A 22,516-nucleotide genomic window follows, 5' to 3' on the forward strand; every position below is an offset into this window, starting at 1 on the left:
TTTAGGGATTCCAAGGAAAATAGATTAAACATGCAATAATTCACCAAAACTTTCCAATAAAAATTTGCATTTAGACAATTAACAATAGAAAAACCCTATCAATATTCCATTACATGTATAAGCATAAAAGATATGCAATAAATACTTTTTGTGCCTGAATCCACACCTGGGATTATTGCGGAGAAAATCTTTAACTCCACTCGGTGTGGCCTTGGGGGCAAGTCTTGAGTTGAGTTGTTGTCACTCAAATCTCAACTCCTCCGCTAGGCTAACTCCTAGCGAAGCCAAGGGGGGTGGACCCTATGAAAATAACTAAGGCTCAACTAATCTAAAGCTAGATAAGTTAAGTTCTAGGAGTTAAAATTAAATGATCAAAGATACATCCAAATTAAATCAATATATAAATTGCAACAAATAAATTTAAAACATCATAATAGCAATAACCATCCACAAGCTAAATATTGCAACCCCTAGCGAAGCCAAGGGGGGTGGACCCTATGAAAATAACTAAGGTTCAACTAATCTAAAGCTAGATAAGTTAAGTTCTAGGAGTTAAAATTAAATGATCAAAGATACATCCAAATTAAATCAATATATAAATTGCAACAAATAAATTTAAAACATCATAATAGCAATAACCATCCACAAGCTAAATATTGCAATAATAGACAAGGTGGATCAAAGTAGACCAATGCCAAATATTAAGGTACTTGCAAAAGTAAATATTCCAAGTAAAGAGATGTCTTGAAAGTAATGCTTGAAGGAAATACTCAATAAATAAATGCCTCAAAGTAAATGCTTGGAAAATAAATGTGGCAATAAAGATAGGCAAGTACAATAATGTCAAATGTAAAATACTTAGAAAAGTGAATGCTTAGAACAAGATGCTTTGTAATAATAACAATTGCTTCAAAGAGATAGATAAACTTTATGAACTTAGGAAGCAAAATGAAATGAAACTCCAAGTATCAATGCTGCTAGCTGGATGTATTGGAATATAATCTTGATTTATTTTAAATTAAGTTAGATTGCAAATTGGTTAGCTGCAAATCGAACAAGTTTCAATGGAACTTCTTCCCCATACCTTATCCTCAATGAGGCCCCGATCTCAAAATAATGAGTCAATAGGGGATGAAGGGTCCCTAAATTACTACTTCAACCAAAAAAGCTGGAGGTAAATTTGATTATTGCAAAAACAAACTTAAAAGATTTAAATTGAATGCACAAAATTGCTTGAAGTGTAAAGTAAATGACTAAACTAGGTAGCAATTGCAAGACACAAGTAAATTGCAAGTGAGAGTAGATTGTATGAGGTAAAAATTTAACCCAACTACTCTAATGATGATTATGCTACACTATTTAGTTCAACCAACAATGGAAATTATTCAAGCACCACAAAAAGAACTTCCCCAAATGGGGAAGGAGGGATGCCTAGGGGAAAAAATCCCTTAACTCCCAGGCAAAATGAATTCTTTATTAGATCCCCCTTATAGGAATGAGGGATAGAAAGATAATTTACAATGGATCCCTTCAAAAAGGGTTTGTAGAGATGCTTTGGAGAGAGTTTACAATAGGACCCCTCAAGGGGATCAAACACTCTTTTCCAAAGACTTATAGCAAGTTAGAAGCAATCTAAGAAAAATATTACAATTGGCCCCTTGGGCAAATCCCAATATTGAGAGAAAAAGTCTCTTTACAAAGTTACAATGAATTTACAAGAGGCTCTTTTGGTAGCCTCAAAAGAGAGCCTTTTTCTACAGATTTCAAATGGTTTCCTTGAAGTGATCTTTGGGTAGAAAAAGCCCTTTAAATGGGTTTTACAGAGTGCAAAAGGAAGTTTTCAATCAGCTGTCCAAAGGTGGCCTTTTTGAGTGTTTTTTCTTCCACAAGCACTTCCTTTTGAACTGTCAAAGTCTGTAAAAAAAATCAGCAAGCAAATTAGTTAGTAAAATACTGAAGAAAGATGATCTAAACGTATTAAAATTGCTATCTTATAAAGAAAAATTTCTAAGTCCCAAAGATCATATTTTTATGGTGTTTTGCCAATGAATGATCAAGTAAACTTGGTCCTTCTTAGCAAAATAGATTGCTGTTAGAACAACAATCTAAATTTAATCTTATGTGCCTGATTTTTTAATGAAAATTTAAGGAAAAAATCAATAAGTTTAAGGTTTGCAGGTAAAGGATATGAGAGTGAGTCTTGATTCAATCCACCAAAGCTACTCCTCTTGGAACTTATGATCTGTAAAATGTTGAAAAATGTAACTAGGTTTGGTCTTCATAATGACATATGTAATCATGATTTTATGTATTTGATAAATTTGTTATTATTTTCTTCAGGCATGGGTTTCATGCTCAAGAGGAATTTATTTTATAGGTCAAAGCTCCCATTGAGAGCTTCTAGGGCTTAGGAGCCATTTTCATAGATGCAAGACCCTTCTTGGACATGTTACATATTGTAAGAAGAAATTATTTGTGTCAAAGTCAGGTCAAATAAACCTCCAAGACCAAGTCAAGTGCTCATCAACAATTCTCAAATAAAACAAATTGATCTATCTAAAGGACATGTCGGCCTAGGTGCTATGTCAAGTCGGCCTACAAGCAAGGAAAGGAAGCCTATATATACAAGAGGACTCAACCTCATTCAAGAAGGAAGAATCAAGGATCAGAACCAAGAAAAGAAGTGCGAAGGAAGGGATAAAAAAAGCCTCTTGAACAACGAATGAAGGAAGAAGACCGAAGTCTTCTAAGCATTGGTTTGGGTCCCTCATCTCACACGTGTAACTGAAATTAGGGTTTTTGCAGCAAGATATAACAAAAGTGGAAGGAAGTCGAGATACACTTCAACTAAGGATGATATTGCAAGCCGAAGTATAAAGGAAGAAGTATCTTGCCAAGCGAAGAAGAGGAGGATGAGTTATCCATATTCTCTCTCACACGTACGGCCTAGGGTTTTTGTAGTTAGGCTGAACTGTAGTTAAGAAGTTGCAGGTTCGAAAAAGGAGTTCGAAGGAGAAGCTGTTGCTTTTAGAAGGCTAGTTTGTCTGAGGTCAACTCTGTGAAAGAAAGGCACTTCAAGGAAAGGCATTGACTTGGTGTTGGAGAGGTTTTTGGGCAAGGATTTAGGTCTTGGAATTCGTCAATTGAAGATTCTATAAGAAGAAGAATTCTGCGGGTTTCCTCTCAAGATTGGAGAGGTTTTGGCCCTGGCAGATCGCTTATATCTTGTGTCCTTTGTCTCATTGTTCTTTATGTTTTGGTAGCTGGTTGATGAAGAAAAACATAATATTAATCAAGCTAAAGAAGAACCTAATCAAGAAAAGTAAAAAGTCTTCACAAGCAATTATCATAATAAGAGAAATCATCCTTATACTACTGCCCTAGATTTCTCAACATGGTATCGGAGCTAAGGTGACAAGTCAAGAAAGGGCAACTCAATAAAGGACACTCAAGCATTCAAGGACCAAAGAAGAATATCAAGGGCTTCAAAGCATCAAGAAGATGTTGATTTTCCACGATCTTGGTGTCTTGGATAGAATCTTAAATGACTGACGTATCAAACCAAAGATCACAACAAAACTACTTTGCACAACGGAACATAAACAACAGTAAATCTACTAGTGCACAAAATATAGGCAACTTTTTACAATTTTCAACCCAACTTCGTTATATTAATCAAACTAAATACTACAATAGTCTAGGGCTCCTGTACTAGGGATAGTGGCCCTCATATATCCACTAGTACAAGAATACGAAACTGGGGCTTGGTGTCAATCCATTGACAACCAATCTACCCTCAACAAGATACTCTGACTATCTAGCTGTCATATGCTCTCTTAGCTCCTCTCGGTCGTATCTTGTACCTGCTCGGTCCTTTATCTTTTGATCTGCAGCTCCTGTCTTTATCGCTCCAAGTCCATATGGCCACTGAACTTCGGCTATCAATCTACTCACTAGTTGTGCCTTAGTCCACAAAGGGAACAACACATCGAGACTCTTGTTGAGTTGTTCGCAATTCCGTTTGTGAACAACTCTCAATCTGCCCACTGCTGCTCCTCACCTACTCAGGAACTTTAGCCCACTATGGTCTTCGCACGCTGCTCTAATGATGACCAACATAGGGCACGGATGGCTGCCACCTATCACTGCAAGATGTCCATCTCCCACAATGAACACGAGCTAGGAGGATTGCCCATCATCTGTTGTAGAAGTCCTTCTCCACACACAAGTCTAGGGTTGCTCAATTGCTCCTCTGGATGATCAAACCTTGAGCTCAACAACTGCCACTCTACCAACCACCTAAGTCCATGAAGATGGAGTACATCGGGCTCCAACTTGGGCATTATCACGTTGTCCTCCACCAGACCATAAATGCCCAATCTACGTCCACACTTGGTCCACTCTCACGCTGCCCTCCAACAAACCACGAGTGACCAATACTTGTTGTAGCATCTGCTCCTAGTTAGGGCATCCAACACCTATGGAGACCCTTCCACATGGCTGCTTACAGACTTCTCCTAGGATACCCATCCACCTGCAAATTACATCAACTCAAGAGGACAAACATGCCTTGTTTTGCAACCTTCTGCTGCTCCTCTTGACATGACACATAAGATGCTGATGTAATCTGCAACTTAGGATGTCCACAAACACACTTCATCCAACTAGCATCCATTCATCACCAAGAGATCATCTGCAACGATACTTGTTGTTGCTCTCTTGCCTTGATTTCTATGCTTCTAGAACACTGGTTAGGGCACACTATCGACCCTAACCCACTTCTCCAAACTTGTGTGAACTTCTCCCAAAAGGTTGGTCCTTTTGCTGTCCAATGATAGGCACCCAAATTTGTTGTATGGTATGAGGCTTCTCCTTAACATACCCTACAACCAACCTATACCAACCAGAACTAGGAACACTGTCCTTACAAATGGAGACACCCTTTGAACTACTACGCAAACATCTCCAGGAGTTGTCGCCTAAGGGACGGACCTAACTTCGGTCTAGCTGCCCTCAAAACAATCCCTTCAACGTGCTGTTGTAGCAATCCTTCTCTGTGGCCCTGTAGAAAGAGGTGACCCACACAAAATAACACAAAAATACACCATTAAACTCACCTCTGGACTGCGACTTTCCGTCCACTAGGGGTTTGATCCTTTAGCTCTCAAAACAAGGCTTACGACCCTCTTGAAATCACCCTGGCTTAAGCTCAGACCCTCTGTAATTGAATCAGATTCCTAGCAACCCTCAATCCTGGACAAGACAAGCCACAAAATAATCTAGAATTACCACTCTTCATCTCGGCCTGCCTTGAGATGTACTCGGCCTCCAAACAGTCATGAAGAATGCCAAATTTGGCATCCTTTCCCTTTGTTTGGAGTCTGGCCAGTCCTGTGGCTAAATTAGAGATCTCCTCACCTAATGCGATCTCCTTCTTGTGCCTTTTTATATCTCTAAATGACTTACACTCACCTTGTATTTATATCCAATATAACGGCTCCAACAAATCGTCCAAGAGGGCTTGACAACCTATCATTAGGCCTCTTCACACTAGGCCAACTTGATCTCTTCTTATGCAAGCCCGCACACAAACTTAAAAAATTAATATCTCTTCAACGACAACTTAGAATTGGACAATTCTTGATGTGTTGGATTCATCTCATCATCTACTATCATCCTCATCCATCACATGTCGCAATCTCATCACGGTTTTGGCCCAAACATCAATGGGTACAAAACCCCAAGCTTGGTTTCAAGCCCACAAGGCCACTTGTGGAGCTCCTTCCTCCAAACCCTTGATCCTCAAGGCTTGGAGTACCTCCCAAGCTACAAAAATCAACAAAAGAGCCTATCATTTCCAAGGCATTTTGAGGACAAGGATCACATCATCATCTTGAAGGAAGTCAAAAACATAGTTCGTTCAAAGAAGAGTCTATACTTTAAGCATTCTTGGGAATCTCACTCACATCATCATCACAAGGAAACCTCAAAACACCCTATCTCTACTCAAATTGAAGAGATCTTCAAATCGAAGCATCTTGAAACCTAATCATCCAAGGGAAGCAAGATCAAGGACATTGTCATCATCATCAAGGATTCAAGGTGATCTCCCTCTCTTTGGGTTAAGGATCACTTTTGAAAGAAGACATCTTCTTCAAGAAGAAATATTCTATTACCATATCATCATCAAACTCAAGAAGGCAACAGATTGAAGATATTGTCATCAAGGAGTATCTTCACAAGTAAGTATCTTTATGTCCACATCTGAATCTATCAAAATGTCTTTTTGCAAGGAGAGCAATAAGTTGGTTGGGTCATCAAACTTTCTTGCATGGAAGAAGAGGACTGATTTAATCCTCATAGAAAATGAAGTTGTGGAACATGTTAAGGGCTCAATCACAAAACCTCCGAAGGAAGAAGCTCAAGCTCTTGCAAAGTACATGAAAGGGGAAGTAAGGGCTCAAAATATTCTCATAGAATCCATCAAGGATCTCCTCATTCCCTATGTATCAAAATGTGAAACATCAAAAGAAATATATGATAAACTTGTAGAATTGTTCTTCGTAAGCATTGCAGGAGAAGTGATCTTGTTAAGGCAAGAACTCTACAAGATGAAGATATCAAAAGAAGGACGAATAGCCTCATACTTTATGAGGGTGTCAAAAATAAGAGACCAACTCCAAGAGTTGGGAGAAATAATGTCTGACAAGGAAATGACTACCATAGTGCTCAATAAACTACTAGAGGAATGGGGCAACTTCACATCAAGCATCTATGGGAAGAAGGAAGCTACTCCATTCAATGAACTATGGTCATTATGCAAAATCGAAGAAACTAGGTTGAAGGCAAAAATCGATGTAGGATCAAACGAGCAAGCTCAAGTATTTTCTGCCATGGCTAAAAGAAAAGGGAAGTTTGGGAAGCTTGGTTCTCAGAAAAAGAAGAAGAACATGTCAAAGGTTCAATGCTATGGCTGTTATGAATGTGGGCACTACAAGAGAGATTGTCCAAAGCTCAAGAAGGACAACAACAAAAGAGGAAGGGAAGAAGCCCATATCATTGAAGAAGTGGAAGAAGCTGAAAAGAAGAAATCCAAGGAGGAAGTAAAAAATCTCTGTTATGATTGAGATAGTCTTCATCACCTAGTTCTTTTCAAGCTTCTGTTTCAAGTTTTCTTTTGTAAAGTATAACTATCATGGTAGGAATCATTAGAAGCATGATCGGATGCATCATGTTAGGAGATGGCATCATAGGAGCATACGATTGAAGCAATAGCTTGTGACATCATCACAAAGAAGTATGAAAGATAGCTGAAATAGAAGTCTATGGCTGTCACCTATAGAAGGATGTAGCTCTTGGTAACCTCATTAGAAGCAGAAGTAGTACTTATGGGAAGAAGAAAGTCATCTACTATAGAGCCCATCATACATTATTGAAAAGGAGCATTTGCAAGATGAGGATGATCAAGATCCTATGTTGTAATCTTCATTGGAAGGTTCACCTTTAGGAAGAAGCAAGTTTCTCACCGAGAATTCCACCTTGTATGGGATTCATGGGATGATGGGTACTAGAGCCCAAATAGGTTCTGAGTTTTTTTATTAATGATGAACTAATTTCTTGGGCATAATTCTGTGTGTATCATTGTGATTCAGATCGTTATTTGCTTTCACTGAACTTTTTTGTTAGGAACCTAGCTATGTGTTTATTCTGTAATTTTTTGCTGGGAATTAAATACCGGGTGCTCGTTTCTAGGAAATTTAACAGAAAATATGTTCAGGTTTGCTGAGATCTAGAATCACTCGTGTTCAATTGAACCTTGGAGATTTCCTTGTGTTTATAAGAATCACCAAATCCTACAAGAGTGGAGTCGCTGAGTGAAGTAAACAATAAAATCAAATAATGAAAACTCACCAATGTAGTTGTAGATATCCAAGAATTGACTTAGTCCCTAGCAATGGCACCAATTTGTTATCATGTAACAACTCTAGACAACCAACCCTGTCATCAATATCACTGGATGTCTCTTTGTTTGGACTGGTGCTTTTTCAATTTCAGAAGGGTGACCCTAGGGTTGTATGCTGTTACCAAATAAACTAATCAGTATAAAACACAATTGATTAGCATACACAAAACTCGCTCTTGACTGCTTACTCTTGAGCTGCCCATAAGCAGTCAAGAGCAAGGATAGATATTAAATTCCTAGTAAAAATCAAGATGGTTGAGATCAGATTTCTAAGGCAAATGTGACAGTGAATGAAATGAATGAAGTGAGGTGAATGTGTGCCTTAAGTGAATAAAGAAATCATTTTAAGTGTATTAAAGCTAACCAAACCATTGCAATACAACTAACGACTATCCAACCAAGAACTAGAGACAAGGCATAATTGAATCAAATCAATGTGTTATTCAAGAGACAATTACATCATAATAACGTCACCATGATAGGTACAATAGGTCTGGTTGTATGAAGTGATGGAAGCGGCCTCTTGGAACTGGAAGGTGGGGGGATGATGAGAATTCTATTGCTGCAATCTGTTCAGAAAAATAATATCTAACCCTCTCACTGTCCTCCCACCTCTGTCGATATAGAAGTCCTAAATCTCTGTGGAAAGAGGAAAGAAAAAATAAAAATCTTGATAATCTCTGCATGCATTGCCAACTTTGGTTTGATCTGCAGTTTGGATGGTTTTTATGTGGCAAAGAAAAAACCGTTTTCTTATCATTGCTAATACCTGCTAAGAAAAATCATTTCAATGCTGATTTTAGGCATCACTCTAGTGTATTCAATCTGCTGTTTATGACAGCAAACCTCTCACTGTTGGTAACTAACAATAACAACAGGTAACTGCCCAATTTACCAATCCTGCGTAAAGGAGTTGCTTTTCCCTTAATATATTTGAAACTTAGCTGTTTATAGTAACTTTTAGTTCTCATTTCTATGTGGAAGATTGCTGGTGACTGGCTGTTACTCACAATCATCCACAAACAAGAACTACGCTTTCCAGAGGAATTGATATATCTCTTTCAGTTATCTGAAATATTCAAATGGTAATCTTACAGGATTCTCTCTTGTTGGTATCATAAAGCTGTCTTTTTTGATAGATAATGGAAGTCTGTAAAAATGGCAATCTCCTTTATCAAATTCGCTGTCTTAGCAGCTACAAATTTTTCCCTTTAATGAAACCACCTTCTACTGACCACCACAAATCTCTCTTGAACAACGAGGTCGCCTGCCTGCTGATTTGAGAAGGAAAAATCATCCTTGAAGTAAAAGCTGCCAACAATACCTTTTTCAGCGAGTTTCCATTTTAGACTAGGACTCTTGCAAATAACTTTCATGCTAATACTGACCAGGGCAAGCTGAATTAAAACTTAAGAATTTTTTGTATGCGAAGATTGGATAATGTGATCTGATTAGGTTTTAGGTTTAGCAAAATCAGCAAAATTGCTAATTACACAAAAGGAAATCAAACTAGCTTTTTGTTGAAATTTGGCAGCCCAGAGAGAAATTCCCTCCTTGGGGAAGCTCTCCTCATCCTATGGAGACCCTACTAGCCTTGGAAGAATTTAATTTGCACAAGGAAAAATATTACTTTTAGTGTGGAACCATGACTACACAAAAAGTACAAGTCGACCTGGAGAAGGAAATTTGACCTCATCAACCACATATAAATACACCTAAGGTCACATCACTTGGAGGCATCACATCTCATTCATTTCTTCTCTTGATTGGTTCGTACAAGTCTGAAATTGCAGGGTCCGAGTTCACACATGCGAAGGAGAGAGTGCTTTCTGTTGACCATCGTTGACTTCTGTTTTGGGATGGTTTGACTTGCGTTGACCTTGTAGAATTTGACTTGGATTTGGATCTATCTTGGAGGGCCGAGTTGACTGGCACTTTGACTGAGATTTTCTGTGCACTTTGACCAGCGTTGACTGTAGTTTCTGGGCTAGTGTTTGTGCAGGTCAAACTTTGACTTTGAGCAGAATTTGTGAGCAGATCTTTGGGACTGTTTTGACCAAGCAAGGAAGGCCACATTCTTTGACAGGTTGACCAAACTTTTTGGAGCACTTTGACCATTGACTGTTGACTGTTTAGGACTGCATTGACTGCGTTGACTTTGCATAGAAATTGCAGATTTGAAGTTTGACCAGATTTGACTTTTTTGCTCATATTTGATTGGATATTGGATGGTTGATTTGGTTGGTCAGGTGTTTGACCTTTGACTGATTGTTGATGTACTTGGACTATTTATCTCTCTCTACTGAACATTTGATGACAATCTAATAGAAGAAGAATTTGGAAAAGGTTTTCCCCCTTGTGGGTTTTTTCCCAGGTCTTTGACCAAATATCTGTGTCTCCATTGTCCTTGGTTGTCTTTTATTGTGCATATGGTTTTATGTTCTATCTACAATTGCTTATTGTTATTGAAAGATTGAAGATAATTGGTTAAGGTGATTGCTATTGGAAGAAGAATTGTTATAAGTGATTGTTGCAGCATAGAACATTGAAAAATTAACATGGTATCAGAGCTGAGGTGAAGACAAGCCCAAGGAGACAAGAGCAATCACACTTTGAAGAATCTCTTATCCGCTGCTGAAGATCACTTGACTTGGTCAAGATGTCTACCTCATACTTCAAGATTGAAGAGAAGTTGAATGACTCATCTAACTATGCTATTTGGAGAGCTAGGGTTGATTTGACTTTGGAGGAGAATGATGTTTTGGAATATGTTGAAGGAAAGGTACCTGAGCCTCCGGAGAACGCTTCTGCTGCTGTCAAGTCCAAGTACAAGAAATGTGAGGTCAAAGCTAAGAAAATTATTATTGATTCATTGAGAGATCTTTTGATTATTTATGTTGCAAAATTGAAGAGGTCCAAGGAGATGTATGATAAGTTGGTTGGGATGTATGAGGTTAACAATTTAAACCATATTCTTTCCTTGAAAAATCAACTCAAGGACATCAAGATGAACAAGGGGGACACTGTGTAGTCATACTTCATGAGGATAGCCCAACTCAAGGATCAACTATTTTCTATTGGAGAAATTACATCCAATAGAGAGATGGTACTAATTGTACTTGGAGGTCTTCCTCTGATTTTGGAGACATTCATTACAACTATTAGCAACAATGACAGGTTTCCTTCATTTTATGAGTTGTTGGGCAAGTTACTCAAGAAGAAACTAGGATGATTTGTAGAGAGAGAATTCAAAAGCATGAAGTAGGAGAACCCTCTACATTTGCTTCTCAAGACAAGAAGAGGAGGACCATCTAATTCAAGAAAGTTTGCTCCAACATCCAAGGACTCCAATAGAATATTTAGAAAGGACATGTCAAAAGTTCAATGCTACAATTTCCACAAATATGGCCACTATGCCCAAGATTATCCAGAAAATAGAAGTGCTCCAAGGTCCAACTACAATGACAACTATGGCTTCAACAATAGGTTCAACGATAGAAGAAGAGATGCTCTTGCTGCTTGTGCAGAAGGCCACCGCCCTCAAAAGAGATCAAAGAACTTAAGGTATGAAATAATGCAGTTGCTACTCAATCTGAATATTTTTTTATTTCTTCTCTTTCAAGTTCCTCTCCTCTGGATTTGTTTGATAGTTGGTTGGTGGATAGTGGGGCATCTAGACACTTCACTGGTTATCGTGAAGTCCTCTCAAACCTGGTTGAGAGGGAGACAAATTTGAAGATCATTCCCGGGGGCAATTTTACTTATCTTATAAAGGGGTCTGGTTCTGTTTCATTTCATTTGGATTATGGAGAAACTATACATCTACAAGATGTTCCCTATGTGTCGGGATTAAAAAAGAATCTCGTGTCTATATCTGCCTTGGAGGACAAAGGAATGAAGGTTGCTTTTATAAATGGGAAGGTTCTTACTTGGCATATGGAATCTCGCTTGAGGGATGCCTTCACTTTGGGATCAAGAATTTAAATCCTTTACAAAGTCAATGGAAGACCAATCCGAGCATTGGTTCATGATAGCAATCATCAGTGTGAGTTGTGGCACCAAAGATTCACTCACCTTCACTATGAAGCCCTTCCTAAGGCGAGAAGGATGGTTTATGGGATGCTTGAGATTTGTATAAATCATGATGGAGTTTGTCCGGGATGTGCAAGTAGAAAGAAGATGAAGGGACTATTCCCTTCAAGTAGGAGCAGGACCAGAGAAATACTTCACTAATACATTCCGAACTATGTGGACTCACGCTGATGACATCTCTTGGTGGTTACCTACACTACATAATCTTTGTGGATGACTTCTCTCGTAAGACATGGTTTTTCTTCTTGAAGCGCAAAGACCAAGCATTTGACATGTTCAAGGATTTCAAGGCCCCAATAGAGAATCAAATCGGGAAAAGAATCAAAATCTTCAGGTCTGATAATGGAGGAGGATTCATTTCAAATGAGTTCATTGACTTTTGCAAGAAAGCATGAATCAAGAAGAAGACCATCGTACCTTACACCCTGAGCAAAATGGTGTAACTGAGAGGAAGAACAAGACTATCATGGAAGCTGCCCGAGCTATGTTGCATGATCAAAAGTTGCCGAAGTTTCTATGGGGTGAAGCTGCTAACACTATGGTCTATGTTCAAAATAGGACTCCTCATCAAGCCTTAGGTGACAAGACCCCCAAAGAAGTTTTCATAGGTGTGAGGCCCGATGTTAGAAACTTGAGGATCTTTGGCTGCCCCGTATACTTTCATGTGCCAAAGGACAAGAGGAACAAGCTGGAAGCCTTGGGGAAGAAAGGTACGTTTGTTGGTTATTGTGAAAATTCTAAAGTTTATAGAATATATGTGCTTGGTCAAAGGAATATAGAATTTCCTCAGGGAAGAAAGATACGTTTGTTGGTTATTGTGAAAATTCTAAAGTTTATAGAATATATGTGCCTGGTCAAAGGAATATAGAGTTTAGCAGGGATTTGACATTCGATGAAGATGCTGCCCTTGGGAAACCAAGGGACACTCCTCTCGCTGCCAATATTGAAAGGAAGGATGATGTTATGGATAACACAAGAAGGCCCTTCTATGCCTGTGCCAAAGACTAAACTTATTGATGATCCTTTGGAACTTATGGACCCCTTGGATCCCCCTCGATGTGATCCTCCTACTAGGAAGATACCACTGTGGCTTTCTGACACTTTATAAGACGTTGAGAGACATGCTGCTGCAAGAGGAACCTTCAGGGAAAGCAAGAAACCATGCCGATATTAGGGATATGCTATAGAAATGAGTAATATGATATAGGTTGAACCACACAGTTTTGAAGAAGCAGTAAAAGAACAAGTATGAAAGGATGCTATGACTGAAGAATATGAGTCCATTATGAAAAACGATATGTGGGAAGTAGTTCCGAGACCTCAAGGAAAGTTTTTTGTGACTTCTAAATGGTTGTACAAGATTAAGCATGGTGCAGAAGGAAGTATCAAGAAATATAAGGTGAGGTTCGTGGCAAGAGGTTTCTCCCAGAAAGATGGAGAGGACTATGATGAAATTTTTGTACTTGTTGTCCGCTATACCACTATTCGATCTATCGTTGCTCTTGCTGCTAGACAGGGATGGACACTTCACCAGATGGATGTGAAGACTACATTTCTACATGGCTTTCTTCAGGAAGAAGTATACATGAAACAATCCTCAGGGATTTGAAGTACATGATAAGAAGACTCATGTGTGCAGACTAAAGAAATCACTCTATGGATTAAAGCAAGCCCCTCGGGCTTGGTATGCCCTCATTGATAGTTACCTGATGAAGCTTGGATTCACAAGAAGTAATGCCGACGACTCGAACCTCTACTTCAAAGTCATCCAAGGTATGCCCTTGATTTTAGTATTATATGTTGATGATTTATTCTTGACAGGTGGAGAGCCTCTTATTCTCGAGTGTAAGAGGGAGTTGGCTTCTGAATTTGAGATGAAAGACCTTGGTTTGATGCACTACTTCCTGGGCTTAGAGGTGTGTTAGAGACCTGGTGAGATTTTCCTTTCTTAAGGGAAATATGTTGCTAAGTTGCTAGAGAGGTTTGGAATCATAGAATGCAAATCCATGGCCAAATCGATGCAGATGAACTTCAAAAAGTTATGTGGTGAAGCTGTGGGACTTGATTTGGCAAATCCCTCTGAGTACCGACAGTTGATTAGGGCACCGATGTTCCTTGTGAACACTCAACCAGACATATGTTTTGCAGTCAACACTCTGAGTCAATTTATGACTGAGCCTCACATGCACATTGAGTCGTTGCTAAGCATGTGCTGAGATACTTACATGGGACTATCAACCTTGGTTTGAGATATACTGTCGGAGATATGAGACTACATGGATACATTGATGCTGATCGGGCTAGAAATATTATTGACAGGAAAAGCACATCAGGGTGTTGTTTAAGCCTGGGGTCTGCCATGATATCTTGGATGAGTAGGAAGCAAAAGTCCATTACTCTTAGCATGACCGAGGCTGAGTATATTGTTGCTAGCATGGTTAGTTGTGAGGAAGTATGGTTGAGGAAGCTCTTTGGAGAGTTGTTTGATGGATACGATAGTTATATATTGTGACAACAAGAGTGGGATTCGACTTTTAGAGAATTCCGTGTTCCATGATAGGTCCAAGCACATTGAGATTAGATATCACTATATTCGGGATGTGGTGTAGAGAGGAGCAGTGAGACTCCATCACATTTTGATTGATGAGCAGATAACAAATATTCTTACCAAGCCTTTGCCGAAAGGGAAGTTCTAGGTCTTTAGAGAGCAGCTTGCACTGATGAATGTGACCCTCCTGAGTAAGGGTCTCGGTTGATTGAGAACACTGAGCTATGCTCTTCCTCTTTATCTGAGATCCTAGGGCAGGAATGGAGCTAGAGAGCTCCTGTGGTTGAGGGAACTCATTGACGATAGGATACGTTTGATCCTTACCTCTCATGGTAAGTGGTATCCTGCCTTTTGTCACAATAGGATGTGTCTGTTCCTTGCCTACGGCAAGTGGTATCTCCCCTACTATCGAGTATACCCTAATATGTATCCTACCCATATGTTGGGCTTGTTGGGATTGCCACCCATCTAGCCAATGGGTGAGGAGACTTGGATGTTTGTGCGATCCTTACCTATGGTAAGTGTTATCCTCCCCAAGTGATAGGATGTAGGTATTCTACCACTTGATTCTTGAGGGTCAAGGTGGGAAGATCCATAGACAATAGGATGTGTGCGATCCTTACCTCTTGTGGTAAGTGGTATCTTGCCTGTTGTCATGATCAATAGGATATATGTGATCCTTACCTCTCACGGTAAGTGGTATCCTATGACATTCCTGCCTATTGTCATTGTACATAGGGTGGTAGATTGATATCCCCTATGATGATTCTTCTTCTTTAGATTGAGAATGTTCAGTAGATGAGCAGAGATGAGCAAAGACGAGATATGATATGATGAGACTTATGATGTAGTCAGTAATTCCTCCCTAGCTGAAAGGGTGTTGAAACTTGGCAGCTTAGGGAGAAATTCCCTCCTTGGGGAAGCCCTTCTCATCCTAAGGAGACCCTATTAGCCCTTGGAAGATTTAATTTGCACAAGGAAAAATATCGTTTTTAATGTGGAACCATAACTACACAAAAAGTACAAGTCGGCCTGGGCAAGGAAATTCGACCTCATCAACCTCATTTAAATACACCTAAGGTCACATCACTTGGAGGTATCACATCTCATTTATTTCTTCTCTTGATTGGTTCTTTCAAGTCTGAAATTGCAGGGTCCGAGTTCACACGTGCAAAGAAGAGAGTGCTTTCTGTTGAACAACGTTGACTGTAATTTCTGGGCTAGGGTTTTTGCAAGTCAAATTTTGGCTTTGACCAAGATTTGTGAGCAAATCTTTGGGATTGTTTTGACCAATTTTGACCAAGCAAGGAAGGCTGCATTCTTTCACAGGTTGACCAAACTTTTTGGAGCACTTTTAGCATTGACTTTTGACTGGTTAATGATGTGTTGACTGTTGTTGACTTTGACCAAAACTTGCAGATTTGAAGTTTGACCAGATTTGACTTTCTTGCTCATATTTGATTGGATATTTGGATGATTGATTTGGTTGGTCAAGGGTTTGACCTTTGACTCATTGTTGATGTACTTGGACTATGTATCTCTCTTTGTTAAACAAGTGATGACAATCTAATAGAAAAAGAATTTGGAAAGGGTTTTCCCCCTTGTGGGGTGCTTTCCCTGGCCTTTGACCAAATCTCTATGTCTCTATCGTTCTTGGCTGTCTTCTATTGTGCATATGGGTTTATGTTCTATCTACAATTTCTTATTGTTATTGAAAGATTGAAGATAATTGGATAAAGTGATTGCTATTGGAAGAATAATTGTTACAAGTGATTGTTGCATCATAGAACATTGAAAAATTAACACTTTTTGTTTGACAAATTTAGCAGCAACTCAATTAGGATTTTTTGCATGACAAATTTAGCAAAGGCATCGATGATGAATATTTAGGCGAGTTACCGTTTTAGGTTTACCTCTCATGCAAAGATACCAAAAAAAATAGTAAATTCAAATTACGCTTGATGACAACTAAATATAGCAAGGCAAATTAGCGTTTAGATAGAAAAGCATTAGGAATGATAAAATCAGAAAACATGCTGATTATGCAAAGGATTTGAGAATGGAGGTTTTCGCAGTTTGTTAAGTTTAGGTATGTTCTATGCTTAGAGCAATTTATATCAATTTTCACAGTTAGCTCAATATCTTTTCCAGATTAGCAATCACATCAGCATTAAAGTAAACTGTAGATAGAACATAAACATAAATCGTAGAAGACAAGCCAAGACAAGAGGACACAAGATGTGGCGCTAGCTAGGGACAAACCCCAATGTGGGGAAACCCTTAATCAATTCTTCTTTTATGTTCTTCAATAGTTCAACAGAGAGAGAGAGAGATAGTACATTTACAACAGAAGTCAACACTTTGACTTATCTAGATAAGAGCATAGATCATCTCTAAAAAGATGATACATGAGATCAGTTGAAGACATGTTGCTTCAACTGATTCTCCAAGGTGACTCCTTCACCTATCATTTTGCTGCATCCTGTCATCATGCTGCACCTCACCGTGCTGCACCCATCATCACAATGCTGGACCTCATGACCATGCTGTACACATCATACTGCTGCACCTTATGCTGCATGTTGTCCCATGTGTCATAACCATGTTGTCATACAACATGTCTCATGTGCTTGCAACACCATGTTTGCCACTGCTATCCATGTTGTCCATGCTGTCCATGCTTGCTGCTGTCCCATGTACCTTTGCTGCCATGTCACAGCTGTCCCATGTATCTATACAGCACTATGTACCTTGCTGTCCCATGCATCTATACAGCACTATGTACCTTGCTGTCCTATTTACTTTGCTGCACTAGTTAGCAGCTGTCCCACTTGTGCCACTGCTGCACAATTGTCATAGCTGTCCTATGTCATTGGGCTGTCCCATCAAAGTTGCCGTCCCAACATGCTGCTGTCCCATTGTCCTATTTGTTAGTGACATTGCAGCTCCTATGTGGCAGTATCCAACATCTCTGTACTGCTGTTCATGGACAGAATTCGATCACTGGTTAGGGCACCCTCCTGTAACCTACAGCAGTCCAACGATCAGCCCATAACTCACCTTGAATTATGTGGCCTCCCTTTCTTTACAAGGTAGGTGACCTCGCTGGTTGAGGAGACACCTACAGCTCCATGTAGAGGGTTGTTTTGACCATCAAAACAATACTTACAGGCCTGCGGCTTTCACACGGACCTTGCTGCCTCTTCAAGTGGTCACAAGGGTGACCTTAACGTCCCTTCTCCTTTGCTGAAGTAGGCCTTGGATTGCTGCCTTCTAGCCCAACTCCTAGGCCCTCCTAACAGCAACTCAGTCCTCCAAAAGACCCATGGCTTTGCTGTGGCTATATCCTTATCTTGACTGTGGCTAGGTTACTCTTGAGATAGCGTAGGTTAGGGCTGCCTTCCATCTACGCCTAGGGCTGCCTTCCATCTGTGTCTAGGGCAAACTCTTTTCCTCCAACATCTAGGGCTTCCACTCCTAGATTTCTCTTCCACTAAAACCCAAGACAAGTGGAGAGAAATCAAGATAGAAGTGTGTGTGAGAAATGACTCTCAAGTCATCTCCTTTTATACTAAAACGTTGAACACATGTGGGGTTTATTTGGTTGCTGATCGACCTTGACAAATTGTCTTACAACACAAATAAATTCATAACTCCATGAATACTTATCGGAATCGGATGATCTTTAGATCAATCCTACACCTCTCGATGAGAGGGATCCAAGAAAAATATCAGCTGCCATAAATAAGATGACCCACATGGAGTTTGGCCCTAGTTGCCAATTTTAACACAGTTTGAACTTATGTTGCTAATTAATGTTTTCAGACGTTTCCCACATGCAACACAGTTTCTTCCAGAAGCAATTGATCAACAACATGCAAAGGATGTCAAATGGGGTAATGGGTTTAACAATACTAGCAACATCAATTTGACCTAAGGTGTGGACTTGAGAAATTTCCTGATGTTCATGAAAAAGATATTAGGGTTTTAGCATAAAGATATATTAGCAAGAGCCCACTTAAATGGAAACAACTCAACAATCTGCCACATGTTGCATTGAGAGAACATACCCACTTTCTTAATACTGTGTTTGACTCATCATTCTTCATCTATCAGAATCCTAGAATACAATACCTAGATGACCCTAGAATCACTCCATCACCCCACACTGGTAGCCTGGGACCATGATATCACATCCTATACCTGCTATAAATAAAACTGTTAATTATAGGTATGCCTATGAAAAAGTAGTCTAGCTCCTAAAAAATGAGAAACACTGGAAATGAAGATGACAATTATGATCAGTCCAAGTATAGCACGTATAAAAGTAGACATTGCTAAAGATTGCAATGTCTTGCATGTCAACGGAAGCAATCTCATTAGACTCACTTTTTTGTGAGGAACCCACATATTGCTCAGAAACAACATGCAAGACCTGAAAAGCGGACTGCTAAAAACAGCAGTGTCGTGAAACAGCTTGCATGTTGCCTGAAATAGGCTCATGGGCATTGTGACCTCTTTAAGACCAACAATATGTAAAAATATCTGACATGCGGGCCTCAGAACTTTGGCTCATAGAAAATAGAACTGCCAAAAACAATAGTTCTTGAAATTTGATGAAACTGACTCGGTAGAAAGATCTGATCATTGTCAAGAATTGGATGCATTTGTAAGGGAACTAGCTTGATGGAATTTAGTTAGGTCTTAACCCTCTAGTTGCATAGGCAGTTTGTGTATTAACAGTACCTGGAAGTAGGGAGGTTAGGTTAGGGCCCTAACAATTTGACTCGACTTTGTAAATAGCAAGTCCAAATTGGGTTTGTGCTGCTATGGACCCAAATGAGGCATCTTAAGTGAACATGGACCCAAATGGACCCATAAAGTCAGGGAATGCTGCAAGTGGGTGCCTTGAGGGTCAAAGTGAGTGAAACTAGGTACTAATGGCCAGAGACGAAGTGGGGAAGGTATCCAAGGATCCCACCTACGCACTAGATATCCTAGAGAGGTCCTATGTCTAGGCCAATGTGAGGGGGGACACCAGGAGGGTAGGTCACTTATGAATACAACATAGGGTGAACTACACAATGTGTCTTCGGGTAGGTAGGCATATGTGAATACCCGAGTGTGAATCTCATATGCTACACATACGTGTGCCTTTGGCTGTCTTAAAAAATTTAATAGGTACAAACTACAAACTATTGTGCGAATTGTGAAGGATTGCAGATTTAAAAAACATATGGTCTTCATACATCATGATGCTTCTAGATGTGGCATACAAGCTTACGGGAAATTACAAGAAGGGACTGTGAAGTACTATCTTTTTAATAGATGCTGTGGTGATCATGGAAGAGATGCAAGGAATAATGGTAAAATTGCTTGAATATAAGGAAAACCATTGGAAATTTGATCATAAAATATTAGTCACGTGAAGTATAATTTGCATTTTTTAGAGCATTACTAGTTTATGTGAAAATTAAACAAATACCATCACAAGGCAAGAGCAATAATGCACTATTTTAGTCTGTAAACGAGTTTGAGTTGGAGTGTGACATCCCATCAGGCTATTGTTGAACAATCTTCTAATCTGGTATGTTTAAAATAAATCAAAGACATCTACAACACTACCAAAACTTCTCTAACCATCCACATTACCTATTGATTAGTTCTTCGAGCTAGCTATGGAGCTTCACCATTATTACAAAAGATGTTGAAATTCTGAACTGCCATTGAATGTTACCGATTGCAGATATGTTATTCAAGGAATCTTGGTGTTTTGAGTTTTCGTTAGCTGTAAGCAAAGGTACATCAATTGTGAACTTACAATTTGACTAGTTATTGCAGATTGGTTATTAAAACATCTTGGTGTTTGGATTACCAGCCATATCCATGCCCATGATGCCCCCCATAATTAATTTCCTTCTGGTATTCTTTTGAGGAGACTAAACCAGACTTGAGAAAGAGACTTGGAAATTTAGTGGATGAATTATGCATTTTGTGTTTAGTACTAAATAATCATGCCCCAAGTTATAATCTGTTTTAAATTTTTCATCAAATGCACACCTAAATTGAATGACTCGCATGACACATAATGTTATGGTATACAGTGTACACTAATATCCTACCCAAGCATAACCTTCGTAAGTTTACCAGGCCAGACACAAGCTTGATGGGACATACTTGCATCTCCATTATCCATATACTGTCTGAGAATTAGGTTTCTTGGTAAACATGTTTATTCTATTCTAATGATATCTGCTTGATAAACGTCGATCTCAGTACTTGCATTCTGAAGTGTCCGAGAAAATAAACAATCCTAAACACATAATAAAAGTTTTCTTTAAGCTGCTTCACACTGGAACCAAGTCATTGTCTGTTCTAAAACAGGTCTTTAGTAGAGACGTCCATTAAAATCACCAACCAATGGAATTGGGTTTGTTCATTACAATAAAGTTTATAGTTTAAACTCTCTGCTTCAACTGGCGTGCATAAAAATTGGATATATTGAAATGATCTTGTCCGAAAAGATACTGGTTTAGATAAGATGTAGAATATGCCATTTACACTTTATAGTTTGCGATGGCAGCAATTAAATTTTGGACCTGAGGAAGCTCTTCGCTCTAAGATTTTGCTTTGTTGCTACAGGCACAAATATTGGCAGCATTTAAGCCAGAGGTCAATGTGACACATCTACCTTTGTATTTACGTCGAATTAAAGAAATAAGTCATGATACAATAGCTTCCTTCAAAAGTGCTCGGCACAAAATTGTATATTATGAAGATATTGTCAAGTATCCTGGGGTATTGAAGGTTTTATTTGGAAAACTGTTTTACAAGTTGTATTTTCTCTTCAAACATTTTCTTGATGGAACTGCAAATTAATCATTATTTTCTTTGATAAAATCACTGGATTTTCTTGCAGAAAGTTTTGGGGATCCAAGAGTTCCTTGGTGTTATACCAAGGAAACTAACCAGCCATCACGTGAAAATTCACACCCAGCCTCTTTCAAAGCAGATCCAGAACTGGCTTGAGGTATTTGGAAGGCTAAAAGGAACAGAATTTGAAGAATTTTTGGGTGATGAATAATTGGGGGACGGATTCTTATGTATTTTAACATTTTATAAAGGTTTATTTGAATTTGGCCGGTCCTACAATGTACACGGAGGATGTCAATTCAACCTGTCCTCTTCCGAAATCTCTACTGGATGTAGAAAATGTTTTAGTCGTTAAAGATGCATTCATAAATTCATTGGTTACATCAAAGAGTAGAGGTCTGTCTGCAATGGACTTCCTTGCCCAACATAAGCTGGGAAAGCCAACATGTCAACTTTAGCTATTAAGTCCAAAAAATTCACTCTTTTCCATCGTATCTATCCTAGTTGGAACTGATTTGTTGACTCAGTGTCAAAGACCGAAAGTTACCCTAAATTATGTCTTCTAGGATCTCCAGAAAAGGTAGCCTTTCATCTCTTCCGCAAGAAGGAAATGCTTGTGGGCCACATTGTGCCCTAAGACTCTGCGCCACCACTCCATGAACAGATCTGCATATTCTGGGAACCCAATCTCTAAAAACATGGGCTGTGCAAAAGTTCCAAAAGATGCGATTCAGTGTCTTCCTTATGACAAATGATGCATAATCCATCTGACCAGCTACCTGAATTGTCGAGCCTGACGTTTGGCTAGTCATCCTAATTCAAAGAAGTTCCAATTTTCCCGAATAGATAGTGTCTTTTAATCCAACATCTTTCGCAGTCTTTTCACAATATTTATTAAAGAAAATTTTTAAGGGTTTAACATTCACAAACGGTCTAGTTTTCCATTCACTAGGATAAATCTATTTTATCTTAAAAATAGCCAATTTTTTTATAAAAACAGATTCATTAATTTTATGAAATAAATTTATTTTACATTAAAA

General features: G+C 39.0%; 1 protein-coding gene across 5 annotated transcripts in view; it reads left to right on the forward strand.

Annotated features, from left to right (window-relative positions):
• The window catches only part of LOC149220897 (uncharacterized), a 44,266-nt gene extending 22,470 nt beyond the window's left edge, over positions 1-21,796 (forward strand). For 3 of the 5 annotated variants that reach the window (XM_089384937.1, XM_089384935.1, XM_089384939.1), the window contains 2 exons: positions 21,246-21,410; positions 21,523-21,796. In XM_089384937.1, coding sequence (XP_089241063.1) covers positions 21,246-21,410; positions 21,523-21,687 — 330 coding nt within the window. In that variant the 3' untranslated portion in view covers positions 21,688-21,796. The remainder of the gene's footprint in view (positions 1-21,245; positions 21,411-21,522) is intronic. The other 2 variants (XM_089384936.1, XM_089384938.1) reach the window with 2 other exon arrangements.
• Positions 21,797-22,516: the final 720 nt, after the last annotated feature.

The sequence above is a fragment of the Pinus tabuliformis genome, chromosome Q (assembly GCF_031772625.1).
Source record: "Pinus tabuliformis cultivar Carrire ecotype Pingquan chromosome Q, CPIR1, whole genome shotgun sequence".
Classification (NCBI taxonomy): Eukaryota; Viridiplantae; Streptophyta; class Pinopsida; order Pinales; family Pinaceae; genus Pinus; species Pinus tabuliformis.